This window comes from Bos mutus, chromosome 17, assembly GCF_027580195.1.
Source record: "Bos mutus isolate GX-2022 chromosome 17, NWIPB_WYAK_1.1, whole genome shotgun sequence".
In the NCBI taxonomy this organism is placed as follows: domain Eukaryota; kingdom Metazoa; phylum Chordata; class Mammalia; order Artiodactyla; family Bovidae; genus Bos; species Bos mutus.
Genome location: NC_091633.1, coordinates 1,330,447 through 1,355,892, shown reverse-complemented (window position 1 = coordinate 1,355,892; position 25,446 = coordinate 1,330,447). Strand labels below are relative to the sequence as shown.

The 25,446-nt window shown below is 63.3% G+C and overlaps 3 protein-coding genes and 1 non-coding gene across 6 annotated transcripts in view; 1 reads left to right on the top strand and 3 right to left on the bottom strand.

Annotated features, from left to right (window-relative positions):
* The window catches only part of BCR (BCR activator of RhoGEF and GTPase), an 87,217-nt gene extending 79,533 nt beyond the window's left edge, over positions 1–7,684 (bottom strand). Inside the window, exon 1 of the mRNA XM_070385749.1 lies at positions 5,894–7,684. Within this exon, the coding sequence (XP_070241850.1) occupies positions 5,894–7,217 (1,324 nt within the window). The 5' untranslated portion in view covers positions 7,218–7,684. The remainder of the gene's footprint in view (positions 1–5,893) is intronic.
* On the top strand, positions 7,216–8,136 carry LOC138991513 (basic salivary proline-rich protein 1-like). Its single transcript, XM_070386705.1, has one exon. The coding sequence runs from the start codon at positions 7,216–7,218 to the stop codon at positions 8,134–8,136; it is 921 nt and encodes a 306-aa protein (XP_070242806.1).
* Positions 8,137–10,436: 2,300 nt separating this feature from the next.
* VPREB1 (V-set pre-B cell surrogate light chain 1) lies at positions 10,437–13,243 on the bottom strand. 2 transcript variants are annotated; one of them, XR_011467402.1, is made up of 3 exons: positions 12,288–13,243; positions 11,869–12,176; positions 10,437–11,277 (listed from the first exon to the last, which is right to left on the bottom strand). It is a non-coding gene; the product is annotated as a V-set pre-B cell surrogate light chain 1 (transcript). The 2 variants fall into 2 exon arrangements; XR_011467401.1 differs by having other exon boundaries at positions 10,437–11,140.
* Positions 13,244–13,530: 287 nt separating this feature from the next.
* RAB36 (RAB36, member RAS oncogene family) lies at positions 13,531–24,707 on the bottom strand. Of its 2 annotated transcripts, XM_070385747.1 has the most exons (11): positions 24,513–24,707; positions 23,765–23,846; positions 19,832–19,923; positions 19,231–19,296; positions 18,726–18,827; positions 18,055–18,119; positions 16,622–16,677; positions 15,877–15,954; positions 15,561–15,651; positions 13,924–14,043; positions 13,531–13,728 (listed from the first exon to the last, which is right to left on the bottom strand). In XM_070385747.1, the coding sequence occupies exons 2-11, from the start codon at positions 23,831–23,833 to the stop codon at positions 13,664–13,666; spliced, it is 804 nt and encodes a 267-aa protein (XP_070241848.1). In that variant the 5' UTR covers positions 23,834–23,846; positions 24,513–24,707; the 3' UTR covers positions 13,531–13,663. The 2 variants fall into 2 exon arrangements, with proteins under 2 accessions (XP_070241848.1, XP_070241847.1); XM_070385746.1 differs by lacking the exon at positions 19,231–19,296 and having other exon boundaries at positions 24,513–24,641.
* Positions 24,708–25,446: the final 739 nt, after the last annotated feature.

Here is a 25,446-nt window from a genome sequence, read left to right as displayed (position 1 = left end):
AGTCCACATGCCAGTCTCTCGGCCAGAGACGGGGCCTTCCTGGCGCCCCCTGGGCCGTGTGCTGACCCTGCCTGTGCACACGGCCGAGCGCCTTGGTCACCTCCTCCCAGCCAGGCCCTGCCCAGAGCCGGCCAGCGTCACGACCCCTCCCCAGCTGGATGGACAGGGTGGATGGGCGGGCAGCGTCGCCCCAACACGCCTGTCCTCTCGGGCCCTCTGCTGCCCAACCTGCGGCGGAATCTGAGCCGGGTGCCCCAGGAGGACGGACGGTTTCAGGATATTTTGCAGCAGATGTTTTGTTTGTTTGCTTCCGTCATGACTCATCGGGTCCCCCCAACCCTAGTGGAAGGGTCCTTCACTCGGGGCCCACTCTCATGAGCCAGGAACACTCACCAGCCAAGGAGAGTGCCCGGCGCCAGGCCCCTGCACCGACCACGTGATCTTGGGCAGGGGTGTGGGTCCCACGCCCCCGCAGAGCCAGCCTGACGAACAGCATGTAATTACGATAGTAACTGCACTCCAGCTGCTGCACAAGAATGTTCCAAGGGCACATGAAACAGCCTCCTCCAAAGCCAGGTTTTCACTTCCCAGGTTGGGCCTCGCGGTCCCTGCCCGCACCCCAGGCACCAGCCACCGCCCCATCCACGCTGGGGGGATTTGGGAAGCTCTTAGGATTGAGCAAGACGAGCCCCAGCGTCAGCAAAGAAGCAGAAAAGACCTCGGAGGTCACCTTCAAAGCCAACAAGCTCCCTTGCTGGGGTACCTGTGCTGTCGGGCCCCCCAAATCAGTGCCAATTATCAGAAGGGGGGGTGGTGAGCCCGGTGGGGTCAGAACACGGAGGGCCTGAGCAAACAGGATCCTCAGAGACGGAGGGGCAGGGTCGCGCTCCACCCGGGACCCCCAGACACCGCGGCACCTGCGGTACAGACGCCACAGCAGGTCTCTGTCCTAAGGACGCGCCACGCGGAAGGAGGAAGCCACGCAGATGCAGGACTGGTGGGAAACCGCGGCGAGTGCACGGGTTAGGGAAGACTCGTGGCCGCGGAAGGCGAGGAAGGGTCACAAGGTTCTGTCTGCCCCGCTTCTCAAAGACAAGGTGCAGCGGGAGCAGCCTTCCCACAAACCTGCGGATACAACACCAGAGGCTTTCCGGGGGGCGGGGGCGGGCAGATGCCCAACAAACCCCTCTGTGGGTCCAACTGGGGAGAGGTGGCTGCTGTGGTAGAGGGAACGCAGGTGCAAACGGGCATAAACAAGGAAGACCTACAATGCTGTGTTCATCAATTTAGAGGAAAAAAATCTCAAGCGACCTCTCTGGTGGTCCAGTGGTTAGGAGTTGGTGCTTTTTTTTTTTACTGCCGTGGACACCCAGGTTCAATCCCTGGTTGGGGAACTAAGATCCTGCAAGCAGCAAGGCCAAAAAAACAAAAGAAAAAAAAAAGAATGGAAGGAAAAGATCTTTTAGCAAAGACAGGGTCCAACCCCTAACTTCTAGATGAGGAAAGAGATGCGGCCAGCCCACGGTCCCAGCCTCAGTGGGCCGCTCAACGCCTCACCATGAATTCCTCCTAAAACCCGGGGGCGAGGCTGCTCACGCACCAACTCTCTGCTGTCTGATCAGGGACTCGCTGAGTGCTGGGGACCAACCTGAGTCCCTCCGCCCCCAAAACTCACACACCGAGGGCCTAGCCTCCAGCATCTCAGCAAGTGGGAGGCAGGCTTCTCGTGAGGTGATTAAGTTCAGGGTCATCAGGGTGGGGCCCTAAGCCAATTAAGCCAATGTGGCTGTGTCCTTATAAGCAGGTTTCAGAGATACACAGAGCCATCGGGGTCCATGGGCACAGAGGGCCCACCCTGTGGAAGGGCATCAAGGGCGGCCCAGCTGCCAGCCAAGGAGAGGTCCCGAGGAAGCTGTGCCCACTGGCAGCTTCATCCTGGACTTGCAGACTCCAGGGGTGAAGGGAAAATAGATCTCTGCTGTTGAAGGACCCCAGTCCGTGGCAGTCTGCCCGAGGACACGAACACACGTGGGGGTGAAAGTCAAGGAAACACGGCCATCACCCCCCGGGGTTCCCTGAAGAGACACGCCCATGAAGGAGCAGAGCTGGCGCGTGCAGGGCGAGGGCACTACGTGGCAACATCAAGACCCCACTGAGGGAGACCAGGGAGACCCCAGGACGAGCATTCCGTGATTCCACTCGCAGGAGGCACCGGGACAAGTAAATCCACAGAAACGGCCGGGGAGCCCCGTGGCGGGGCCAGGGGCTGGGGGTGGGGGCGCGGTGAGCGCCTGCGCCGGGAGCGGCTTCCGGCTGGAATGACGGGAGCGCTAGAGACACGGACGGTTACACGACAGCGTGAGCCGCCGAGTGCCACCGAGCTGGACGCTGGAAAAGGAAACACGCCAGATTCTCTTACGTAGATTTTGCCAGGATGGGCTTCCGAGGTGGTGGCTCAGTGGTAAAGAATCTGCCTGCAAGGCAGGAGATGCGGGTTCCGTCCCTGGGTCAGAAGATCCCCTGGAGAAGGAAATGGCAACCCACTCCAGTATTCTCGCCTGGAGAATCCCATGACAGAGGAGCCTGGCGGGCTACAGTCCATGGGGTCGCAAGAGAGTCAGACACCACTTAAAGACTAAACAATGTTTTCTAGGAGAAAGAAAAACCTGTCCGGTGTCACATAAGTAACTCATTTTAATTAAAGTTACTACTTTTTTTTTTTGTCAGAAAGAAGGAAAAAAAAAAATCCAACGTGAACCACAGGAGTTCTAATTCTAGTCGGCGTCCAGACCCCCAAAGGGCTCCTAGTTTATTAAATCCTCCACCACCTCTTGAGCCTTCATCTAAAAAGCAGACTCAGCCAAAACTCAGTCCTATTGTCCGGCAACTTGAGAAGAGGCCTGTCCATTCGCCGTGAACCTGGAACCTTCTAAAAGCAGGGGGTGGGCTGGACCACAGGACTCGTGGCCAGGGAGGGGAGGCCACACTGAAGCCATAACAGGGAGGAATGAGGGGCGCTGAGTCCTGGACCCACAGGGTCTACACATTTGTAGACCCACAAATCTACACCTCAGCTCCTTCCCCCTGGGGAAAGGTCCAGAATGCTGCCTTCTGTTCCCCAAACCAGAAGGCCATCCTTTCCGAGCTAGAGAACCCTGGTACAAGTCCATCGAGACCTCCTTTCCAGCCTGTCGATCAATGACTTCAATGGTCTCAGACTCTGCCTCCGTCCCCGGGAAGAAGGCCGCACTCAGGCTCAACTTGGAGGCGCACACAGGCTCTGTCTGGTCTGTGAAGCTGGTGGAGGCCTGGCCAGGCCCGAGACCCTTTTCTGCCCGACAGTTACTCAGGCAGGTCACCAGTTCACTCAACAACCCAAGTGAACAACAAAGCCATGATCGCTCTGACGATAACATGTCACCAGGATCCAAAGGGCAAATTCACCGCTTAGTAGAAACAGGAGAAAACAGAGCAGCTGCCGGCCGGAGCCCAGGGAGAAACACAGACCTGGGCTCCCTGCTCATGGGGGACGCGCGGGGCAGGGGCGCCTCGGATCTCCGGAGGAAAGGCCCTGGCTGAGCGGCCTTTCTCAGGAAGGGGCGGCCGGAGTCCCCGAGAGGAATTTAAAGGACGAGGGTGGGCACAGCCGCCTTCCCACCCTCCCGACCCTGCCCTGGGCTGTGTGCGTTCCTGTCTCCCGCTGCCTTTTTAAGCTCCCAAGCGGGGGCAAGGACCGCGCTCCCTCCTTCCACTCAGCTTGCACGGTGGGAGGGGCGGGCTTGCACACAGTGGGGCTCACAGCCCGAAGGACCCCGGGACACCCGGCCCCGTTTCTCGGGGGTGTGAAGGGCAGCAGAAAGCACCGGGGGTCTGCGTCCCGAGGCCCGAGGCCCCTCTGCCACTTCCTGGCGGGATCCTTATCTGCAGATTGGGGGGGCGGGGGGAGTGAGGCCGAGCTCCCGGGGGACACACGTGTCAGGGCATGGTCACCGTTCCAGCTGCTTCCCTCCCCTCAGACACAGAAGCTGCTGCAGCAGGGAATGAGGTGAGGTCCCCTCCGTCCACACTGGGACCTTCCCCACTGTCCCACGTCAGAGGCTCGGGCCCTGGCTGGGGGCGTCCAGGGAACGCGGGCAAACTGTTGGGAAGGAGACACATGGCCTGGCCCCGGCGGTCCCACCGTCGCCTCCAGCCACACGCCTCAGAGAGCCCTGAGAAGCGGGCTGGGCAGGCTCCCAGAGCTGAAACTGCCAGGAGCTTCAAAGCCCAACAGGAGACACAAGGTGGGACCCTGGAGGGCTTTCAGAGCAGGATTCACCGAGGGCCAAAGGGGCGGGGGTGGGCCAAGATGTCAGATGACCTCCTTGGCTGGGAGCCCACCCTGTGTCACCCACAGAGCAGAGGCTGAAGGCAGGCGAGGGGCTGCGAGCTCCGGAGACAGCCTGCGGGGAAGCCCCCCAAACACAACCAACGGGGCCCTTCTCGCTGGAAACTCCCACCTCCCCCAGCAAGAGAACACAGTTTCAGACGACAGGTCTCCACGAGAAGCTCTCCTTTTCTCCTTTGTTGACAATGTTCACACGCTCCCTTGCGGGTGCTGAGGGCCAATCCAAGCTGGCTCGCCTGGCTGACAGCTGGCCAGACGGGACTGGTGCCTGGCGACCACAGGGCAATCCTCCAGAGCCCAGAGGAGCTGACCTGCCTGCAAAGCGGTCTTCTCAATAGTACCGGCTTCCCCGCACACGAGGGGCCTGGGGGATGGAGGCTGGGCCCCGCCACAGGTCCCAGCAACACAACACAGACAGAACCAACAACGAAGTGAGCCCAAAACAAACAGGAGGGAACGCGGATGGCAGAGAGGCCCCTCCACAGAGCCAAAAATAGCCTCCCTTGTCTCAAGAGGGCTCTGACCAACCAAGAACACACAACTCCATCGGCAGAAAAAGTCAATGGAGCGGAAAACCACATCAGCTCAGCAGGGCCCAGGACTCTGAGAGGCTCCCAATTGCCTCACCTGCTACAACCCCAAATCCCTGTCCTGACTGCCATCACAAACTGCGCCCGGCTCTCGAAACACAGTCCTGTTAGCCCGGCGCCACAGGGCGTCTGTCCATAGATGTGCATACACATTACACCCATGGTCCCGCGGGCTTAATCTCGGGGCCAGGAGCCGGACCGTGTGACTAGGAGCCGAACATAAGCGTGGGTGGGCAAGGGGGACGATGGAGCAGGGTGAGATGCCCAGCAGTGAGGTCTCCCATCCAAACCGGACAGATCAGCACGGGTGTGGCCCTCCTTCAGCCCCGGACAGAGCTTCTCAGCCCCGGCTCTTCGGTGGCCCACTGAGTCAGAACTGCCTGTGGCCTCCCTTCCTCCCGGTTTGTATTTTTCACCTGCTCTGACTTGCGCTGGGGCTGCCGGCCAGAGAGCGAACCCGACACTCCTCCGGCCTGGGAGCAGCTGGCATCCCGTGGATGCCCCGGATGTGTCAGGCACTCTCCCAGTGCAGGTGGCGGCGACTGCCCAAGACATGGATCAATCAGTCCCTGCTGAAGCATCCACCCAGAGAGCAGAGGTGACCAAGGCAGCCAAGGCGCTCCTGGCCCCGACCCACAGAGAGGAAGCACTCTCGCGAGAAAGCACAGGCTCCAGACCCAAAGGAAGGAGCCACCTCCACCATCCCGACACACCACCCCTCCCACCCGAATCCCACTCCAGACGCTGGGAATCTGCATTCAGGAGGAAAGCAGGGATGGAATTTGTTCAGCTGGGGGAACGGGCGCGAATCGTTCCAGCCCACCACTGGCGCTTGAGAACCACTCCACAAAGTACCTACCTGGCCCTGCACCCCCAACCTCGCAGGCGTCCCCACCAGGCTGGCAGAGGCACTTACCTGCGTCCGCGTGGAAGGCGCCATCCTGAGACAGTTTGCCGGACAAGCTGTCCCCATCGCTAGGCCAGATCTGCCCCGTCTTGCGGACGCCCACGATGGTGGCCTCGGACACCACGACGGGGCCCTGGCGGTGCCGCTTCTGGCACTGGGGCGTCGGGGGGCTACTGCTGTCGAAGGACTGCTGGGAGTTCTGCGAGGGCGAGCGGCTCTTGTCCCGGAAGGGCCGGTAGGTGGTGGGGCTCGGGGACACGCGGCTGGACTGGCCGGAGGAGAAGTCCTCCTCGCTGGATGTGAGGTTCTCGTTGGAGCTGCAGTCCGGCGTGTAGCCGCCTCCGCTGTCCTCGAAGCTCCGCGGGGAATAGGACCTCCGCGGCCAGGTAAGGCGCTTCTCCTGCTCCGAGGTGCTCTGGCTGCGCTGCAGCGAGCCCTTGGCCTCCCCTTCCACCATCATGCCCCCGACGTAGATGCTCTGGTAGGGCTGGTACTCCAGGGGCGGCCAGGGGGGCCTGCCGCTGCCGTTGGCGTTGATCAGGTTGTCCTTCAGGAAGCGCGGGTTCAGCTCAACGTCCTCATAGTCGCCATCGAGGCCGCCGCAGCCGCTGCCCTCGGAGGCGCGCCCGCGATATGAAGGCCTAGGAGTGTCTGCGGGGCCCGGCCCGGCGCCCTGCTGCTGCGACTTCTTGCGCTCCATCTGCATGGCCTGGCTGCCCAGGGAGCTGATGCGGTCCGACACGTCTTTGTCGTTGACCTTCACCAGGCCACGCTCGTGGTGGAACTCGACGTTCACGTAGAAGGGCTTCTCGGCGTCCGCCGCCGCCGCAGGCTGGCCGGGGCCCTTGCGGATCCTCTCGAAGTTGGAGCGCAGCGCCGCCACGCTGGTGGGGGGCCCGCGGTCGTCTCGCTCGGCGGCGGCGGCGGCTGCGGGCCCGGGCCTGCGCGCGGCCGCGGGCCTGGCCTTGCCGGGGGAGCCCTCCCCGTCGGGCCGGGCCTCGGGCTCGTCGGCGGCCGGCAGGTCGGCGCCCTCAGCGGGCGCGGGCTGCGCGCGCGGCGCACGGGGCTCGGCCGCGCCGTCGGGGGGCTGTGCGGCGCGCCGGAAGCCCCAGCGCTGCCGGTCGTAGCTCTTCTTCTCCTTGGCCAGCAGAGTCTGCAGGTAAATCATGCGGAAGCGCTCCTGGTTCACCTCCTGCTCCAGGCGCCGGATGGAGGCCTTGCAGCGCTCCAGCTCCTGCTCGATGTCGCCCACCGAGCGCAGCTCCATGCGCGGAGGCTCCGAGTCCGGGAACTGCGCCTTCCACGCCTCGGCGAAGCCCACTGGGTCCACCATGGCGCGGCCGCGGCTCCTCACCTGCGCAGCCTGGCTGCGCGCGCCAGCGGGGCCGGCTTCAGCGACGGCGCGGCGGCCTCACCAGGCCCGGCCCGGGACGCCGGGCGGCCCCCATGCCCACGGCGGGGCGGCGGCGGCGGCGGCGCGCGAACAATGCCCGCCCCCTCCCGGGCGGCAGGTGAGGCCGCGGCCGGGCGGCCGGCGCGCGGGGCGGGGCGCGGGGCGGGGCGCGCGCGGGGAAGGGCGCGGGGCCGCGCGCCCGCTGTGTGTGTGCGGGGCTCCGTCGCGCGCCCGCGCGCGCGGGGCGGGGCAGGCGCTGCCTCCGCTCGGCCGGCCGGCTAGCCCATGGCCGCCGCCCGCGCGCCGCTGTCCTCGGGCTCCCGCGCCGCCGTCCGGCTCCCCGCGCTGCGCTCAGCCCGCCCGCTCCCGCCGCTCTGCCGCGCGCCGCCCGCGCTCGGCGCCGCAGGAAGGGGCGGGGCGGGGCGGTGGGCGGGGCCTCGGCGCGGCTGATGGAGCGGTGGGGGGGCGTCTTAAAGAGGCCTCTCCCCGCGCGGCGGTCGGACCGCCCGCTCCCGCCGCTCTCTTGTGCGCCGCCCGCGGTCAGCGCCGCAGGAAGGGGCGGGGTGGAGGGCGGGGCCGCGGCGCTGATGGAGCGGGGCGGGGCCTCTTAAAGGGGCCGCCACGACCCCCCCCCCCCCCCCCGTCCCCCCCCGCCCCCTCCGCTGCGGCCCTGCGGGCGGCCCCCACGCCTGGGGAAACTGAGGCCGAGACGGCGACTTCTGCACTCCCGGGAACAGGTGCCCTGGATCCCGGCGAGCCGGATGGCCCCTCGCTCCCGTCACTGGCTGAGCGCGCTCCCCAGCGGACAGGTCGCCCGGCGGTCGCCAACGGGCCTCCGGGCGCTGGGGTCCCGGCGTGACGGCTGAAGCATCACGTAGAGGGTCCAGAGGAATGTCTCCCCGCCGGGCCGCTCAGCACACACGTCTCCCTTCCTGCAGCCCTGACTGGGAACTTATCTGTCATCTGCCTCCGAGGGGGGCCCCGGCCTCCACGGCCGGGGGGACAGTGAAACGGAGTCTGTTTTTGGTCCGCCGGAGAAGCCCGGAGATCTCAGACGCACAGCGGAGTGGACCCCGGGGGTGCGGTGGGGGTGGGGGGACCCGAGGGCCGAGAAGACCCCGACCAGCCTGCTGGGTGGCGCGAAAGGAAATGGGATGTGTCAGCCGGAGACCCCGGCTAGAAGCCAGGCGCCTCTGGGTCGCTCGCGCCTGCTTCCCCGGGCGTTAACAGGAGAACCAGAATGCACACACACGCCGGCCCCCGCCTCGTGAGGGTTCTCTTACCCGCCCACCCCCCAGCTCCGGTGCCGCCCTAAGCGGATGCCCGGGCGTCTCATCTAGAGGGAACGGAGCCCAGGGCGGCCTGGCTGGGCTTCAGGTCTCTCCCCCGGCGGCTTGTGTGACCTTGGCAGTTCCCTTTCCCTCCTCTCTGAGCCGGCTTTTCGTCCTCACGTGGAACAGTGTTGGGAGCACCGTGGGAAGCTGCCCCGAGGGGGCAACCATAAAACCTGTGCTGTTCTTCCCGTGGTCGCCTTTCACGCTGGTGCCCTGGGAGCCTGGCAGGAAAAGCCCTGGGGCTGTGGGGGGTGGGGAGGGGGACTGGCAGACGCTTCCAGGCACGGCTCCCTGCAGGCGCTCCGCTGTGTCCACCCTCGCACTCCTCTGCCAGCGGACAAGGCCCCGACAGTAAAAAAAAAAAAAAAAGCCTGTTTTGTATCTGAGGAAGGAGAGCTTGAGGTCCTGACTTGGCGGCGGGCAGAGCTAGGCAGGAACCCCAGCAGCGTTTACATCCTGAACACCTCTTCAAGTCGGGAGTAACAAACCCTGACCTCCCAGCCTATGGCACACGGCAGCTCACCATCTGCATTAGTGCCTTCCTCCGGCAACCCTACCAGTGGATCTGGCAGAACCAGAACCCAGTGCCTCTGGAGCCCCATTCCCTGGCCGTCAGCAGGGAGAATCCCAAAAGCATAAACTGGTTTTTTCCCCCTTGCTAACAAGGGTCCCTGAGTTTCCAGCGGGTACTTGTGGGTTCATCTGGGACAGTATCATTAAGCACCCGGAGGAGAATACTTTGGGGGGCGGGGAGCTGCTGCATCTATCAGTGAGGTGTTTCTCCCTGGTTTGCAGGCCCCCAACTTGGCCCCACCTTCAATTTGTGTGCATTGGAAACTGACACTGCAGTTTGGGTTTGTACGCCCTGTTCTCTTGGCAGAGCAAGTGGCTTGCTGGGCACAAGGACACTGCAAGATAGTGGCTATCTCCCCGTGGGACAGTTTCTTCTGGCCCCAAGGACATTCCTCTCCTCCCCGGAGTCTCCCCCGGAAGCACCCTCGCCCTGGGTCTCTGCTCCTTCCCCATGAGCTTTCTTATCATCCCTCCCTCCAGAGAAAGGGAGGGCTGAGGAGGAATGTGGGATCCATATCCATTAACAGTCTGCGCTCCCCACTCAGTGTGTGTTCCCAGCTAGATCTAAACTTCCGAGGACAGAAATCTGTCTGTCTTTTTCCCCAGTGAACTCTGAGTGCTTAGGACAAAACAGGTGCTCAGTCAGTCCCGCCCGGGGGGAAGAGGCAGTGGTGAGCACACAGGAGGGAGGAAGCGGTGAGGCAGGCAGAGCCAGGCCGCGGCAGGCACAGGAGCTGTGTGAGTGGGCATCCCAGAGGATGCAGAGGTCTGGGGAAGGCTGGCTGGCGGGGGCGATGTCTGAGCTGGTCCTGGAGATGTGGAAATGCGGACGGACAGGCAACGATGGGGAGAGTTCAGAGGTCCAGGTGTGTTTGAGGAACAGCTGGGTTAGGGGCCAGGCTGGTGTGGACTGCAGGTCAGATCTGGGGTTTCACTCACGAAAACCATCACCACCATCAGTTAACAAGCATTTCCATCGCTCCTGACAGATTTTTTTCCACCCCAAAACTAAAATGGGACAGCAAAGTGGGATTGTCGGTGATATTTCCCTGTTACCACTTCCATCATTTTCCGGGGCAAGGCTCTGTAATTCATTTCAAAATCTCAAAATCTCTCTCTCACACACACACACACACACACACACCCTCGTGTACCCTCAGCAGCAGCCCTAGGGGTTCTTGAACCCAGGACCTCGTTCGGGCAAGCCCCTCCCCAAAGGCTACCTGGTCCCTTTGCTGCAATGAGCCGCTGGGACTCAACAGCCCCCTCTGCTGGACAGAACTCAGAACTTCCGATGCCTCAGAACCCGGGGGGATGGAAACACGACGCTGGAATATTATTTGACCATCAAAGAAAATGCAGTCCCAGTGCATGCTGAATATCCACGAACCTTGAAAGCATTATGCCAAGTGGAAGAAACCAGGCATAACAGACCACATATTGTGTGACTCTGTTTACATGAAATGTCCAGAACAGACCAAGCCTATGGGGACAGAAAGTTGGCTGGTGGTCGCCTGGGGACGGGGATGGGAGGCGTGGGGAGTGACTGCTGATGGTCTCACACAGCAAGAAGGGGGACTGTGTTTCGCTGCTTCTCTGCTGTGTGCACCTTCATCCCCACCAGCTTTGGGGGCCAGAGGAGGGCTCCCTTCACGTGGGGATGTGGCCTCATGACCCCCCAGCTGTCATCCATCATCCTTCAACCCCAGAGAGCTGCAGGCAAAACTGGAAAACGGGGGTGATCGATACAGCTGTGCTGTAGCCCTGCCCGTGGCGCTGTGCCGGAGGGCGCCTGGCGGGGCGCCTGCTGCAGGCCCCCAGCCCCAGCCCACAGTGGGGAGCAGGGCCTCTGCAGGGCTTCGCTGGCCCCGGGCTCCGAGTGAGCGAGCCGTGGACCTTTTCTCCTCTCTTGGCTGGATTCCCCCGCCTTCTGCAGAATCAATTATTGATGAGGCCCTGCAGTGGGGGGTGGGGGTACAGATCCCTATGAGTGCCTCAGCTGCGTTTTCAGCCTCACAGAGAGTGCAGGGGCCTGGACAAGATGGGCTGGGTCCTGAAGGCCTGGCCAGCGACACGGTGCGGGCTGTGGCTTCCTGTGGTCAGAGACTCAGGGCAACCTCAGGCAGGGGTGGGGGGATGCCACCCTTCCGTTGGGGACCAGGGGGCGGCGGGAAGGGCCTGTGAAGAGCAGCCTGTGGACAGGAGCCCCCGCCCTGCTTCCTCCTGGGGGTGCAGGCTCAGACAGGTGGCCAGGGGCCCAGAATGCCAGGGTGGGGGTGTGTCTGGATGAGGGATGGAGGCCTGGAAGGAGGCCACGGGACCCCATGCTACTCCCCATCGGCTTGACACACGGGCAGTGGGAGGGAGGCCGCAGCAGATGGCAGGGGAGCCCGGGGCTGCTGGGCAGGTGTCGTGTCATCTTGGGGCCCCCAGGTCCTCTGCCCCGTCTCCAGGAAAACGGAAGGCTCAGAGGACGAGGGTCCTCTCTGAGCCGTGGCTGCTTCTGAAAGCTCCCGTGCTCCATACCCGCTCTTGTCTCTGCCCCAGGCCTCCTGGGTCCCGAGCACCCTCAGCTGCTCACAGGCCAGGAAGGCCCGTCCCCGCTCCCCACTGGGCCCGCTCAGATTTCTATCTGCATGACTGTGAGCAGAGCGGGCCCCCCGCCCATCGCCACGTCCCCTTACCTCCATCTCAGGCGACCTCAGGCGTCCGGCTCACGCACCCAAGGCCCTCAGGAGCCTGTGGCCCCTCGGGAGAGGCCTGTGTCCCGTCGCCAGGCTGAAGGGGGCTCTGGATGCGTCCGAGGCCCCCGTTTCCTCCAGACGCCTCGGAAGTGCTTGCACACGGCCCTGCGTCGGCCCCCAGACACATCACTGTCTCTGTGGACTTGTGGGATCAGTGGGCCCACGGCCGCTTCAGGAGAGATGCCGTAACAGCCGGACACACACGGGGGGCCACAGGAGGGGAGTTTCCCACAGGGCAGCTTACAGGGCTGGGTGCACACGAGACAATGGTCCTGGCTCAGGGGCCAGTGACAGCCGGACACAGTCCCCAGAGCGGGGCAGGGAGCCGGGAGGGTGCCAGCCCACCTGAGCAGACTCACCCGTCCCGACGCTGTCTCTCGTGTGCCCCAAACCCGGGCCTGGCGCAGCCGAGGCTGGGTCTGGTGGGCCAGCCCACCGGAGGCCCAGCTAGATCTCTGCAGGGAATCCCGAGTGCGGAAAACTGCCGCTGTGAGGACCGTCATCTCAGTGAAAAGAAGTAAAAAGCCGACTGTCCCAGGTCCGGGCGGCCTGAACGGACTCTGGCCCATCTGCAGGAAGTCAAATCTGCAGCCCTGAAGGGACACGCAGGCTCGCCCAGCCTGGGAGGAAGAAGGCCGCCTGGTGGGCCAGGGAGAGGTCATGCTGGTTTCACAGCAAACAAGGAGCAGGAGGCCTGCGCTGTTTATGTCGGCCCATGGGGGGCGCCTCCCTCCCGTGCAGGAGTGCTTTATTCAAAGGAGTACCCTCCATCTACGAAAAGGAGAGCTGAAGACATGGGGAAGGCGGGCCAAACAGAAGACGTGGCATCCCCCGGCCGCTGCCCACCGGCTTCCCGAGAAACGCTCGCGGTCCCCAGGGACGGAGGCTAGACATGCGCCCGCCCGTGGCCGTGGGGTGGGGGCTCAGGAGGCCCCATGGAGGAGCCCCACGGCAGCCTGGACTGGGCCAAGCACTCTGGGCGGGAGCTGGGGTGGGGAGGCCGGGGCACCCGCCTGTTCCAGGGGTCAGGAGGGCCATGGAGCCGGGGAGCCTGCCTGCAGGTGCTGGAGCACCTCCGATGTGCTGCAGACACGTGGGCCATCACGGGGGTTCCCGGAGACCTGCACGCGGCACCTTCTCATCCCCAGGGGTGGGTGGGGGTGTCCGTGGCCTGTTCTGCCCATCCTCAGCCCGACCCAGGGGGCAGGATGTCACGGGTCACGATGGAGCCAGAGGTGGCCCCTCGGTGGCCAGAGAGGGGACACACAAGTCCGTGGTGGAGGGACGGTGGACGGTGAGGCCCAGCCCTGCTCATAGAAGAGTCAGGGCTGGGAGAGAAACCCGGCTTTCCTTGGGCTTCTGCTGACGTCGGCGAGTCCCACTCGCCTGGGCCCCTGAGATGAGGGGGACTCCAAGGCCAACCCAGGAAGGCTGGGGAGGGGCCTGGGGAGCCCTGACTGTGCCCGGGGTCTGGGACCCGGGAGACAGGTGCCATGCCTGCAGTCACGAGCCTCTGTGGCTGGGCTGATGGGCAACTCTGTAGGTGCGACTGGCCTTCCAGCATGGGGCCCTGGGTGGCAGTGGGGGCCTCCTCTGGCTCCCGCCCCGCTACGGAGAAGAGGAGGCGGGGGGCCCTGGAGCTCAGCACAGTGGGTGCTCCGCGTCCCCCTCCATGTCACGGAGGCACCACCGGCATGCCTCGTGGAGGGTGGGGAGGCCTCTGCCGCAGGCCTGGCTAACAACAACTCGGGCCGGAGGGCCTCCTGCTGTCCGGGGTCTCGGGTCGACGTCCCTCCATCCCTGCAGCAAGGGGAGAAGTCACCTGGCGTCAACTGGGCACCTGAGCTGGCCGGCAGGCAGGGGGCCTGCAGCCGGAGGTCAGCGGGATGGGAGAGGGGCCCAGACAAGCCTGGCAGACGGTCGAGTCCCAGCAGAGGGTGGTGGATGCAGATGTTGGGCGTGAGTCCCTCCCCAGCCCGGGGGCCCTGCACTTACGGATGACGTCCCCGCCGCCGACCTGCAGCAGGCTGCTGCTCCTCCGCTCCAAGTCCTGCAGTACCGAGCGCTCGAAAGCCAGGGCGGCCACGCGGCTGAAAAACGCCTTCACATTCTCTCCTGCGGGCAAGGGACAGTCGTGACCCCCGCCTGCAGGCATCCTGTCGGGGGCGGGGGGAGCCGGTGGGGCAGGAGGCAGGACGCTCCCCTCCCTGTGCAGGGGACAGGCTCCCAGCCCGGCCATTAGCCCTGGCCACTCCTGACAACCTCTGAGCCTTGGTTTCCAGGCATCTAGTCTTTCAGTTGGGTTTTCCAGGTGGCGCTAGAAGTAAAGAACCTGCCTGCCAGTGCAGAGACTTGAGTCCTGGGTTCAGTCCCTGGGTCGGGAAGATCCCCTGGAGGAGGGGCAGACAACATACTCCAGTATTCTTGTCTGGAGAATCCCATGGACAGAGGAGCCTGGTGGGCTGCAGTCCATGGGGTCACAAAGAGTCAGACGTGCCTGAAGCGACTTAGCATGCACTGTTTCAATCAATCGCAGCTGAACGCCCGCAGGCCAGGTGCTGGGCTGCACAGAGATCACAAGTGAGCCTGCTTTCTTGTCACCTTTTTGCATCTGTGCAGCGGGCAGCCACCAGGGTTAGCGCCCCTGGCGCCCACGTGGAGCCTTTTGTGCCTCCTCCTCCAGGAGGACAAGGCCACCCATCGGGCACAGGGCCAGGTGAAGCCCTCGACACACACACTGCATTTGTGCAGTTAACAACCTATACAACCGCACAAGGCGGTCCTGCTTGGTCCATAAGAAGCTCTCTGGGAATGGGCTGTTACTCCAACAAGAGGGTGGGTTCTCACAGACTTGGGGGTGCCCTCAGGAAGGGGCAGAGGGAACTGGGCACGGCGACCACTTTGTGCTGGGCCAGAGGAGGTGGTGCTTCCACCTGCACCCCGGGCAGGCATCCGCAGCGGCCCCTCCCCTGGGGTGAGGACTCCGAGGTGTATTCCTGAGTCCCCACAGCCTTGGCGCCCGCGGTGCGCCAGCCACTGCGAGTTATTTCATTCCATCCCAACAACCTGTTTGCAAAGTCTGTTCTTTGCTTCTGTGCGTCTGCTCGTTTTTCTTCAGTGAATCCTGTGTCTTTTATCATAAAAAGCGTGTTTTGTATTAAAAATAAAAGACTGACGGCATCGCCCCACTTCCCGGGTGAGGATGCCGAGGCTCAGAGATGTTGGGAGCTGCGGTAAGCGGTGCCCGTGGGTGCGGTCAGCTCGGGGGCCGGGGACCCAGTGAGGCCGGGCAGACTGGGAGGGGTGTGGGTGAGAGCCGGCGGGGGCGTGGCCGCTGTCTCCGCCTTCCTGAAGACGGCTGGGGAAGGGAGGGACCTTCCAGTGCGCATCTGTCCAGCGGGCAGAGCTTGGCCTGCGGACGCTCAGCCGCGATTGGTTGAGACCGTGCGTGCTACGCCCGCCTCGGGTAGGGGGCGGGACGACGCTGCGGCTGCCCCTGCCTCCCTGAGACTCCGGCCAGGACCGCGGGGACCTGCCCCCACGCGCAGGAGTAGGGGTCTCAGTCCTCCCACCCACGGGCCGGCCCCCCGCCCCCGATCGCCAGCCGCGGCGGCAGCCCCGCACCCACTCACCGGTCTTGGCCGACACGGACCAGTACTCAGCGCGCATCTCGTTGGCCAGGCGCACAGCCTCCGCCTCCGCCTGCTCGCACGCGGCCCCTGACTGGGGGAAGCGGCCCTGCTGACCCAGCACCCTCGTCCTCCCCGGCCCCCCGCGGGGACACCCAGCCTGGGCACCCGCCTGGAGGTGATCCTGGGCGGGTCTGAACTCCAGCGTCCCTCCCTGACTTGACGGGGATCGGGGACCCGAGAGCTCCTGCCTAGGCCCTGGGGGTCACCCTCTGCTCCGCGTCCCCCGAGGCCGCCTGGCCCGCCTGGCTCCGCTCACCAGCAGGTCCTTCTTGGTCCCCACGAGGAACACGAAGCAGGCGCCTGGCTCGTTCTCCCTCAGCGCGTCCTCCAGCCACTGCCTGGAAGGCGGGCGACAGGCTGGGATGGACCCACCCCACCCCCAGCGGTCGAGGGAGCCCAGGGCCCCCCAGGGCCGGGGGTGCCAGGAGGGGATGTGGGCCGGGGGTGCCAGGAGGGGATGTGGACCGTGCTGCCCACGGGCGTCTCCAGTGGGCGGGGACGCAGGAGCGTCAGGGAGTCAGGGAGCCCCGAGGCGTCCCGCACCCTGGGTCCATCCCACGCTGCCACCAAAGGGACTGACCAGCCCGGCTCCCCTCACGGGGCTGCAGACGCGGCTGTGAACGCCCCAAACCAAAGTCAGGGGCGGGGGGCTCTGGCCCATCAGCCAACGACCCCCGGCTCTCGCCCAGATCTCTGCCCGAGAGAGCGGGTGCCCAGTGGTGTCCCCACGCCTGGGGCCCAGGAGTGGTGAGGACGCCAGGCCCTTCCCCCCAAAACTAGTAAGGCTTTCAAGCTGAGCCCTGAAGTCAATGCAGGCCGCTCTGAACTGGCCGAGGGATAGAACGGCAGCCGCACCGCCACTGGCCCGTGGGCAGCTGGTGCTGACCGGCCAGCCTGGTCTCCTGCACGCACCGTCGGGCTCCAGCTCGTGGCCCAGGGTCAGGGAGTCCTTCAGGCAGCCTCCCAGCCCAGGGAGCCCACGGTGGCCACTGAACCCAGACTTGCCTGCTGTGCTCCAGGGTTTGCACGTCAGTGAGGTCAAAAGCCGTGATGATCACTGCGGGCACGGGGGAAGCCAGGGGAAGCTGGTGAGCAACAGGGAGGCAAAGACAACGAGACAAGGGGGCTCCCACACAGCTGTCCCAGGGGCCCCTCAGGCATGCAGCCCTGGACCGGTGACATGGGGACCCAGTCCCCACCCCTCTGATCCGCACCCAGCAGCCCAGCCGCAGTGGGGTCCAGGGAGGCAAGGTGAGCTCCCTGCCTCAAAGTTTCTCTGCCTCTGACGGCTGTGGGGCGCACGGGGGAGGCTGGACCGCTGAGAGATCAAGCGGCCTCCCCAGCCGTGACCCGGTGGGGACCGACCACGGCCACCTTGGGCCCTCAGGGTGGCCGAGGGGATTAAGCTGGAGCAGCGGTGGGAGAGCTCTGGGACCGACTTCCCACACTGGCGGCTGGGGCCCAGCGGCCACGAGCACCAAGCAGCTTCAGGGCCCGTTGCGGAGAGGCAGGCTCGGGGCGTGGGGGACCTGGCAGTGCAGCTCCCTGCCCTCGACTCCTCCATCACTGCCCTGCCTGCTCCCTCGTGCCCTGGGTGGCCGCACACGGAGATCAATCCAGAAGGGCAGGACACAGGCCGCCCCCTGCCCAACCCCGGCTAGGGGCCAGCGTGAAGGAGCACGCTGGTGATGGTAGTAACCAAGGCCGGGCGGCTGCCTGACGGGCTTATTCCTGGGGGGAGGGCGCACACCAGCCCCCCACCCCGAGAAGAGGCCACAGTGGGCGTGGCAGAGCTGTTACTCCAGGCCACGGCTTCCTGGTTTTGCTCTTCTCCAGCCTTCGTGAAAACGCGACTTCTGACAGCAGCAGAGTGGACGCGGCTGTGCCTCATCGCCTGAGTCTAGACAGGACGCCTGCGACCCGGGGCCCCCACCTCCCACGGGAACCCCTCTCCCTTGTCTTCCTGGTCTCGGTAGGGGGCTATGCTGCCACCGTCTGCCACCCAGGAGGCCTGCCCAGTGCTGGGGTGCCCTCAGCATGGAGGCAGTGGGCAAGGAGTCTGGTCTCCACGGTGTGCGTGGGGGTGACGGGCACCCCCTCTCCTCCCCTCCGGCCAAGCCCTGGCCCCTGCTTTTGAGCCGACCCGCTCTTCTCTGTGGGGTCTCTGCCCAAACACTCCCCACCCTGAGCATCTTTCTGAGCTGAAACGGGCTGAGACCTTCAGTGGCGGAGCACATGCCACCCAGGGCCCCCTAGAGTGTGTGGCGGGTGAGGCCCACCCAGGCCCGGCTGGAAGGCCAGGACTGGGCGCCCCGTGCTTTCTCCGTGTCTCTTGGAGGACTCGGCTTCTCAGGGTAAGCCTGTGGGGAATTCACGGGGGACCCCCAGCTGCACATGGTTGAGGCCCCGCCGGTGGCATCAGCCGGCCACTCACCCTGGGCACCCCGGTAGTAGGCAGATGCGATGCACTTGAACTTCTCCTGCCCTGCTGTGTCCCAGCTGTGCCGTGGCCAAAAGAGACAGGAGACCAAGAGGTGGCAGGTTTAGCTATGCTCGTGGGGTCTCAGCCAGCAGGCTCGTGGGACCCCCTGGTGGGAGACCCAGAGCCCTTCCCAGCGGCATGGGCATCGGGAAGTGCCTGCTGCCAGCCCCCACCTGCTCCTGATCCCTTCCTAGGGTGTGCCCCCGGTGGGGCAGGGAGAAGACAGACAGACAGACAGATGGAGAGAGGCAGGGGGAGGTGAGCAAGGGCGGGAGTAGGGGGATGTCCAGCCCCAGGAAGGCCTGGGGGCCACGTGACCTCTGCTTGAGCCTCGCACGCAGAGACTAGTTTTGGCCCCGTTTTCCAGGTGCGAACAGCGGCTCAGAGGCCTGAACTGACTTGCTGGAAGCCATGCCCAGACCCGGTGCATGGGATCAGAGGGACACGAGGCGCATGGGGTAGGGGGTGTGGGTGTGCCTGGGGCCTGGGTCTGCAGAAACGGGGAGCCCAGCCTCACACAGCTGGCCAAGGCCCCCTGCTCCCTTGCTGGGACCTTCCCCGGGGTCTCCACAAAGCCCGTCCATGACCATCGGGAGACGCTCAGGCGGCCGCCAGCAACTTACATCTGGAGACTGAAGGGGGTCCCAGCGACCTCAAACCGCTCAATCTCGAAGTCCACCCCGATGGTGGCCTTGTAGTCATGGTCGAAGACATTCTTGCAGAACCTGTGGGACCCGGGAAGCTGTCAGAGGCCACGTGTGGGGCTGCAGGCCACGGGAAGTCCGCCCGCGTGGGGAGGCCACGTGGCAGTGGCCACGGAACCGGGCCATGGGGACAGGCCACAGGCGGACGGAGCCTCCAGCGAGAGCTCCATGGGCAGAGGCCGCCGCAGCCAGAGGCCACAAGTGGGGGTCAGGGCAGGGAGAGGCCCCGTGCCCACCAGCAGGGGGGCGGTGGGGACCACCTGACCATCGCCAGGCTCCCGGGAGGCCACACTCTCTGCACGCCTGCCACCTCCCTGATTTCCTGCATCCCCTCCCAGTGGCCACATGGTCTCCGCTGTGACCTGGGACTGGGCCTCCCGGGCGGGCCTGACAGCGCTGCTGGGAGGGGCGGCCGGCCGCCCACCTGTGGATGAGGCTGGTCTTGCCCACGTAGAGATCGCCGACCACCACCACCTTGGAGAGTCTGAGCCTGAGAGGGGCAAGGCGTGGTCTTGCAGGCGTGGTCACGAGGGCATCCTCACGCACACAGGCCCCTCCTCCCCTGTGGTCCCCACTCGTGACGGGGACAGGCCACCTGTGAGACGCTCTGTGGTGTGTGACCCCGTCGCTGGCCCAGGGGAGGGGCAGAGGGCCTGCCTTTGTTCTGGGGCCATCGTACCCCTGACCCCACCAGGCCCTCGTCCCTGTGGTGAGAATCAGAAATGTGCACCACGGGAAGCAGAGTCTTGGGCTGAGGGGCAGGCGTGGTGGGGACTCAGAGGCGGCCCCAGGGCCCGACACTAAGGCTGAAGCCCGAGGGAGCAGCCGCACTCAGACCTCAGGCACCGGCCTCCCCAAGGGCAGAGATGTTCCTGCGGCAGGTGAGGCGGGATGACTGGCCCAATGGTCCCCGGGCCGGCTGGGGTGGCACCCTCGCGGTCTGCTGTCCGAGGCGCGCATCTGCCTCCATACACTCAGGCGTGCGCTGGGCTCTCCCCACCCTCCCCCGCGGAGACAGCGCTCACCCCACAGTCCCCGTGTTCCCGCGCTGGCAGGCAGTGCTGACCTGCCCGTGGAAGTGCTCCCGGAGCTGCAGGCAGGCGGCGGGTGTGTACCACTGCAGAAAGACAGACAGGCGGGCGTGTCCCCCTGCGGAACTCCCGGGCAGGAGCTGGTGGCTTACTTCCCAGGGTCCCCTCCCTCCCCTTCCAAGCCTCCCTCCTTGTCAGCACCTCACAGGCTCCAAGGCTCTAACGTGCCAGGAAGCCCAGGCGGGGACCCAGAGAGCTGGGTCTTGTTGGGGGAGGGAAGCTGGGCCCTTGCTGTGGGTGCGCCACACCTCTGTCCCCTCTGGTGAGAGGAGGGGTGGGCTGTAAGGACACTTTTAGCACCAAGACCCTCCTATGCTTTCTACTACGAATCTCTGATGCTGCTTTCGTTTTTTAAAAATATGTATATTAGTGCATGGAAAATGTCCTAGAAAGCACTTGCTTCGTCCACATTTTTCGCAAGGCAGGACCGCATAGTGGCCCGAGAGCACGGACCCTCAGGTGCTGTGTGACCCTGGGCAGTTGCCTCACGTCTCTGAACTTCAGTTTCTGCATCTGGAAACCCTTCGAGACTTGGGGGCGTGAATGAGGTCGTGTTTGTAAAACCGCCAGCGCAGAGCCGGCCTGGCATATGCATGCTGGGTGCTCAGCAAAGACGCCCTGACACTCGGGGAATGCAAGTTTGTTCTATAGGCTGAAAAAAAATAATCATATTCAACAAACAAAGTGAAAGTCGCTCAGTCGTCTCCGACCCTTTGCGACCCCATGGACTGTAGTCCCCCAGGCTCCTCTGTCCGTGGAATTCTCCAGGCAAGAATAGCCATTCCTTTCCTCCAGGAGATCTTCCTGATCCAGGGATCGAAGCCGGTTTCCCGCATTGCAGATTGCCTACCCGCTAAGCCACTCGGGAAGCCCAAACAAACGCAACGTGACTATTAGGGTTTGCGGTCAGATTGGCCGAGGTTAAGCGTGGGGCGTGGCCGGGGCATGGGAGGAGCCTCGCTGCAGACGGCGGCTGCGCTTTGCGGTCCGATTGGCCGAGGCTACGTGGGGCGTGGCCGGGGCATGGGCGGAGCCTCGCCGCGTTCCGCAGCTGCGCTCTGCCGTGTCCCCAGCCACCTTCTTGGCCTGTGCCCGGAGGCTCTCTGCCCTGGCCCACCTGCCCTTTCGGCCCCGTGTGACTGCACCAGGGCAGCGAGGAGAGTGAAGCAGCTTTGCAGAGGGCGAATGCGGGGCCTCATGGCGCCCATGTCCCCAGCTGTGAGGTGGGGGCACTCTCACCGCGCCTCTTGGTCTGCGGGCTGCAGGGGCAAACGGGCAGCTCAGGCAGGCGCTCAGCCCAGGGCCACGGTCACGCGGCCGTGGGTGGGCCCTCTTTTCGGGAAGGCTGGCTGCTTTTCTGTCCGCTTCTCTCCCTGTCGGCATCAAGTCGCGGGAGGAGCGGGGTGAGGGATGCGGCGCGACCGAGACACGGCGGTCAGGAGACGGAGCCCACCACTAGTCCAAAAGCATCAGGAATCTGGCCGTGCAGTGCGGCAGGAAGGAAGGCAGCCAAAACCCGACACAAAAAGTGTAGTTCAACTGGTGACGGTAATAAGCCAATGGAAGGACACAGCCTGGTGCCGGCCAAGAAGAGGAAAATGGCAGAAATGTTGGGGACAGAAAGAAGAGGGGAAAAGAACAAAATAAGAACGATGCAGTGGATCCCAGATTCTTCCTAAGAGAAAAACTTTCAAATGTACTGTTTCTGTTGTCCTGAGTAAAAGCTAGGAATTTCTTCTTTTCAAGAAAACGTACAGCTTAAAAATCACTTTCATGTGTTTCTTTTTTAAAACAGTGGTAAAACTTTCTGATAGGCAATATTAATTCTATATCACGTTGATATATAGTAGGTTGATGCATAATATGGGCTTCCTAGATGGCTCAGTGCTAAAAAATACACCTGTCAATGCAGGCGATGCAGGTTTGATCCCTGGGTCGGAAAGATCCCCTGGAATAGGAAATGGCAACCCACTCCAGTATTCTTGCCTGGAAAATTACATGGATGGAGGAGCCTGGCAGGCTACAGTCCATGAGGCCTCATAAAGTTAGACATGACTGAGCGACTGAGCACACACTGCACCACTTGGGATACAGATTAGAGAAGTGTGCTAAAGGAGGCTGGTGGGCTGCACATGGAGACCGGACATGTGGGATGAAGGAAGGACCTGCCCGCCTGACTGCAAACTGCTCAGGCCTGAAGTGCTGCGGCCCCCAGGGTGCAGGATAAACCTGGCCACAAGCAGATGGCAGAGAATCTCACCTTCTGTGGGAGCAGGGGTGACCCAGGCTGCCTCCCAGGGCGGGGGACAGTCAGAGCTCGGAGTCAACCATGGTCGGTTCAAGTCTGGGCTCCCCCACGCACAGCTGTGTGACCTCCCGCAGGCAGCCCTCCCTACCTCTCTGAGCCTTGCTGTCATGCTCTGTAATTGAGGTCCTTCGTCCCATGAGACCTGTGCCAGTCACCCCTCCCTTCCTTCAGCTCTTCAACCCCTTCATCCCCGGTCACCACTGACAAGGGAAGCAGTTGCTGGGCCTCTGATGAGATGGAAAGTCTTTCGGGGACCATCCACCAGTCAGAGGCACTGAGGCTTTCTCTGTGCGAGCTGGAGACAGAACTCAGAAGGGAGGAAGCAGAAGACAGGGAGGAAGAATCACTGCAGACTCCAAACACCCACAGTCTACCCTCCTTCGCCCCCTGGCCTGAGCACAGATTTCAAGACTTTAAAAGGGAGGCTTCCTCCCGCACACAGGGCAGCGACCACAGATGGCAGGGTCTCAAGCGTGCTTCCAGATACTCTGCATGTAGAAGCAAACACGCGTGTGGAAGTGTTTCTTTTCTGCACCTTTTCTCACATCTGGCGCTCAAGCACTTACTTTGGCCCTCATCATCACGCATCAGCCCGAGAGGTGCTCGTTTCTCCTGCGCCTGTGTCGGGAAGCAGCATCTGCTGTCTAAGTGGTCCCCTCTCGAGGACATCGTGTTGTGTCTGACCTTCTGTGTTACAAATTGCTGCAGAACCTGGCCCTGAGCGGCGGCGAGCAGAGGGTAGGTGGAGCTTCTGCAGGGCTGGGAGACACTGGTCCTCCCACCCACTTCAGGTAGTATGGATTTGTGTCCCCTGCTGTGATTAAGGATGGATTTTAAGACAGCTGTGAGTTTTTAGTAAGGACAGAAGGGTAAGGGGTGAGAACCTTCGATTTGGTCCCAGGAAACTGGAGGTACTGTTTGATAATGTAATAATAATTTTACAATATTGATTGATTTTTGGCTGGGTTGGGTCTTAGGTGCAGGCAGGATCATTGTGGCTTCACAAGGGGCTTAGTTGCCCCAAGGCATATGGGATCTTAGTTCCCGGGCCAGGGATCAAACCCATGTACCCCTGCATTGGAAGGTGGATTCTTAACTACTGGATCACCAGGGAAGCCCTGATAATGTAATAATTGTAATGAGAAAAGCAGCAACCACCACCTGGGCAAGGGAGCTCCCGCTCACCATGAACCAGGCGTCCAGCGTGAGCAGAGCTATCCTTGTGGGCCAGCAGCTCTGAGAGGTCGAGTACCTTGTCCAGGGTCACACAGCTTAATGGCACGCAGGACTCACACCGCCGTCTGACTACAAAGTCTGTGCCCTTAACCTCCACGTCACACTGCCTTCCAGTGTCACCTTTTGCCTGCCAGCCCACCCTGGGCAAGTCAATGCCAAGCTTCTCAACAAGTCTGCTGAGTCCCTGGGGTCTCTCTGAGAGGGACTGGCCTCCCGATTCACCTGCCTTGTTTCCGGTGGTGAGCGAGGTGGGGAAGGCTGGATGTGGGCATGCTGTCCCTGGAGCAGTGCACACATCAAGGGTTGGCCTAAGGCCTCCCTACCTTAGGGAAGCTGCTGATGACGCGGTCCCGGCTCACAGAGGGCCCCAAAGGTGTCAGGGAGGACCTCATCCTTCCAGGAATCCTGTGCCCCCAACAGGGGAAAAAGAGGGTTAGGGAGTCCCTGGGGATTCCCCAGAGTTGACGCTGAACATGGCTTTTGCTCTGAAAACAGTCCAAGCCTCCTTCTCCGTGGGGAATGTCAGGGGCCATCTCCCCCGTCTGCAGGCAGTGTGTGCAGGGCTGCGGGTGCAGGCCTGCGGCCCGGCCTGGGAGAGCTGGAGAGCGGGGTCTCCTGCCGGGTGTCCTGCCAGGAGTGGCCCCTCCCTGAGCTCAGCGCTGGGCTCTGAGTGACTGTGGCACAGCAGGGACCCAGAGTCCTGGCAGAGGAAGTGGAGTAGCGAGGGGGACCCTGCTCCTGGCCTCAAGGGATGAAGGCTCTGGGTGCGCCGGCCCTTAGGGTGCACCCACAACCCTTTCCCAGAAGCACCCCACCCGGCGCTGGGCCCCTCCCGCCGATATCCACAGGCCCGGGTCTCCTCCTCCCAGTCAGCGCCCTCCCCACTGAGTGCCCTCGATCGAGGCCTGTGGTCCTCCGCATCGGATCTTCCCTCTCCGGACCAGCACCTGGGGGCCGGGGTGGGCGGTCAGGAAATGGGGAGGCCCGGGGGCCCTGGCCGCGTTCAGATCGTGAGGTGGGAGGGTATCACGCGGGCTGGCGAGGGTGACACCCAAGGGGAGTCTGACTGACCTGCGGCCGCTGACACAGTTCCTGGCGCTGCCTAGTCCCGGAGGGTCGAGGCCGCGATCACCATGGCAACGAGCACCCCGCGGGACCCGCCTGCTTCCGACGAATCCTGTACGCTGGGGGCGGGGCTCACGGCCGAAAGAGTCCCGCCGGCGCCCTGCGCGGCCATCACCATAGCAACCAGAGCCTCGCGGGAGACTCCGGGACGCCGACCCAAAGCGGCAATCACCATGGCAACGAGGGCGGGGGAGCTGATGGGCGTGGTCAGGACAGCCAGGGGTGGGGCCTGGGCGGGGCTGACCGTGGAGAGACTTGCGCACCTGACTTCCTGACGTCACCATGGTAGGGGAGAGGATTAAGTGTTTATTTTCATAGTATGTCAAATATGAATTGTTTATGGTTATCTAAATATTTCGTGTTTTGCTTTATATCTGGTATGAGATCCCTTGACTCCTTCCAGTCACATCCCATGTCTGATCTATCAGTAAATCCTGTAGGTTCTACCCTGAAAAATTGACCAGTATCTTCTCTCTCCGTCTCACTTTCATTGAGCTCGCGGTGGTCCCAACCATCATCGTCTTCTCTCCCCTTAACTGGCCTCCCCACCTTCCATCCTTGCTCCTACCCTCTTCCTAGTTCAGCAGTCCCCAGGGACCCCTCGTTAAGACACAGATCAGATTATGTCAGTCCTCGGCTGCAAACCCTCCAGCGCCTTCTCATCGTCCTCAGAGTAATAAAGTCTTTCCAGTAGCCCAAGAGGCCCCACGTGATTTGCCCCGTTTCTTCTCTTAGCTCGCCCCCTACTGCTTCCCGCCCCCCCACCCCACCCCTCACAGGCTCCATTGGCGTCCTTGCTGTTCAACACGCCAAGCACCGGGGATGCTTGCTCTGCCTGTCTCCTCGGCCTGGAATGCCCTGCCCCAGACAGCCACGTTGC

What these genes read in the sequence shown, in the direction of transcription:
- LOC138991513 (XM_070386705.1), top strand. Translation starts at nt 7,216, where the DNA reads ATGGCGCGGCCGCGGCTCCTCACCTGCGCAGCCTGGCTGCGCGCGCCA.
- RAB36 (XM_070385747.1), bottom strand. Translation starts at nt 23,833, where the DNA reads ATGAGGTCCTCCCTGACACCTTTGGGGCCCTCTGTGAGCCGGGACCGC. An exon ending in AAGACCAGCCTCATCCACAG is followed by an intron (nt 18,828 to 19,230) that starts GTGGGCGGCCGG and finishes CGGGTCCCACAG; the next exon opens with GTTCTGCAAGAATGTCTTCG. An exon ending in GTCCGTGTCGGCCAAGACCG is followed by an intron (nt 14,044 to 15,560) that starts GTGAGTGGGTGC and finishes CCTTGCCCGCAG; the next exon opens with GAGAGAATGTGAAGGCGTTT.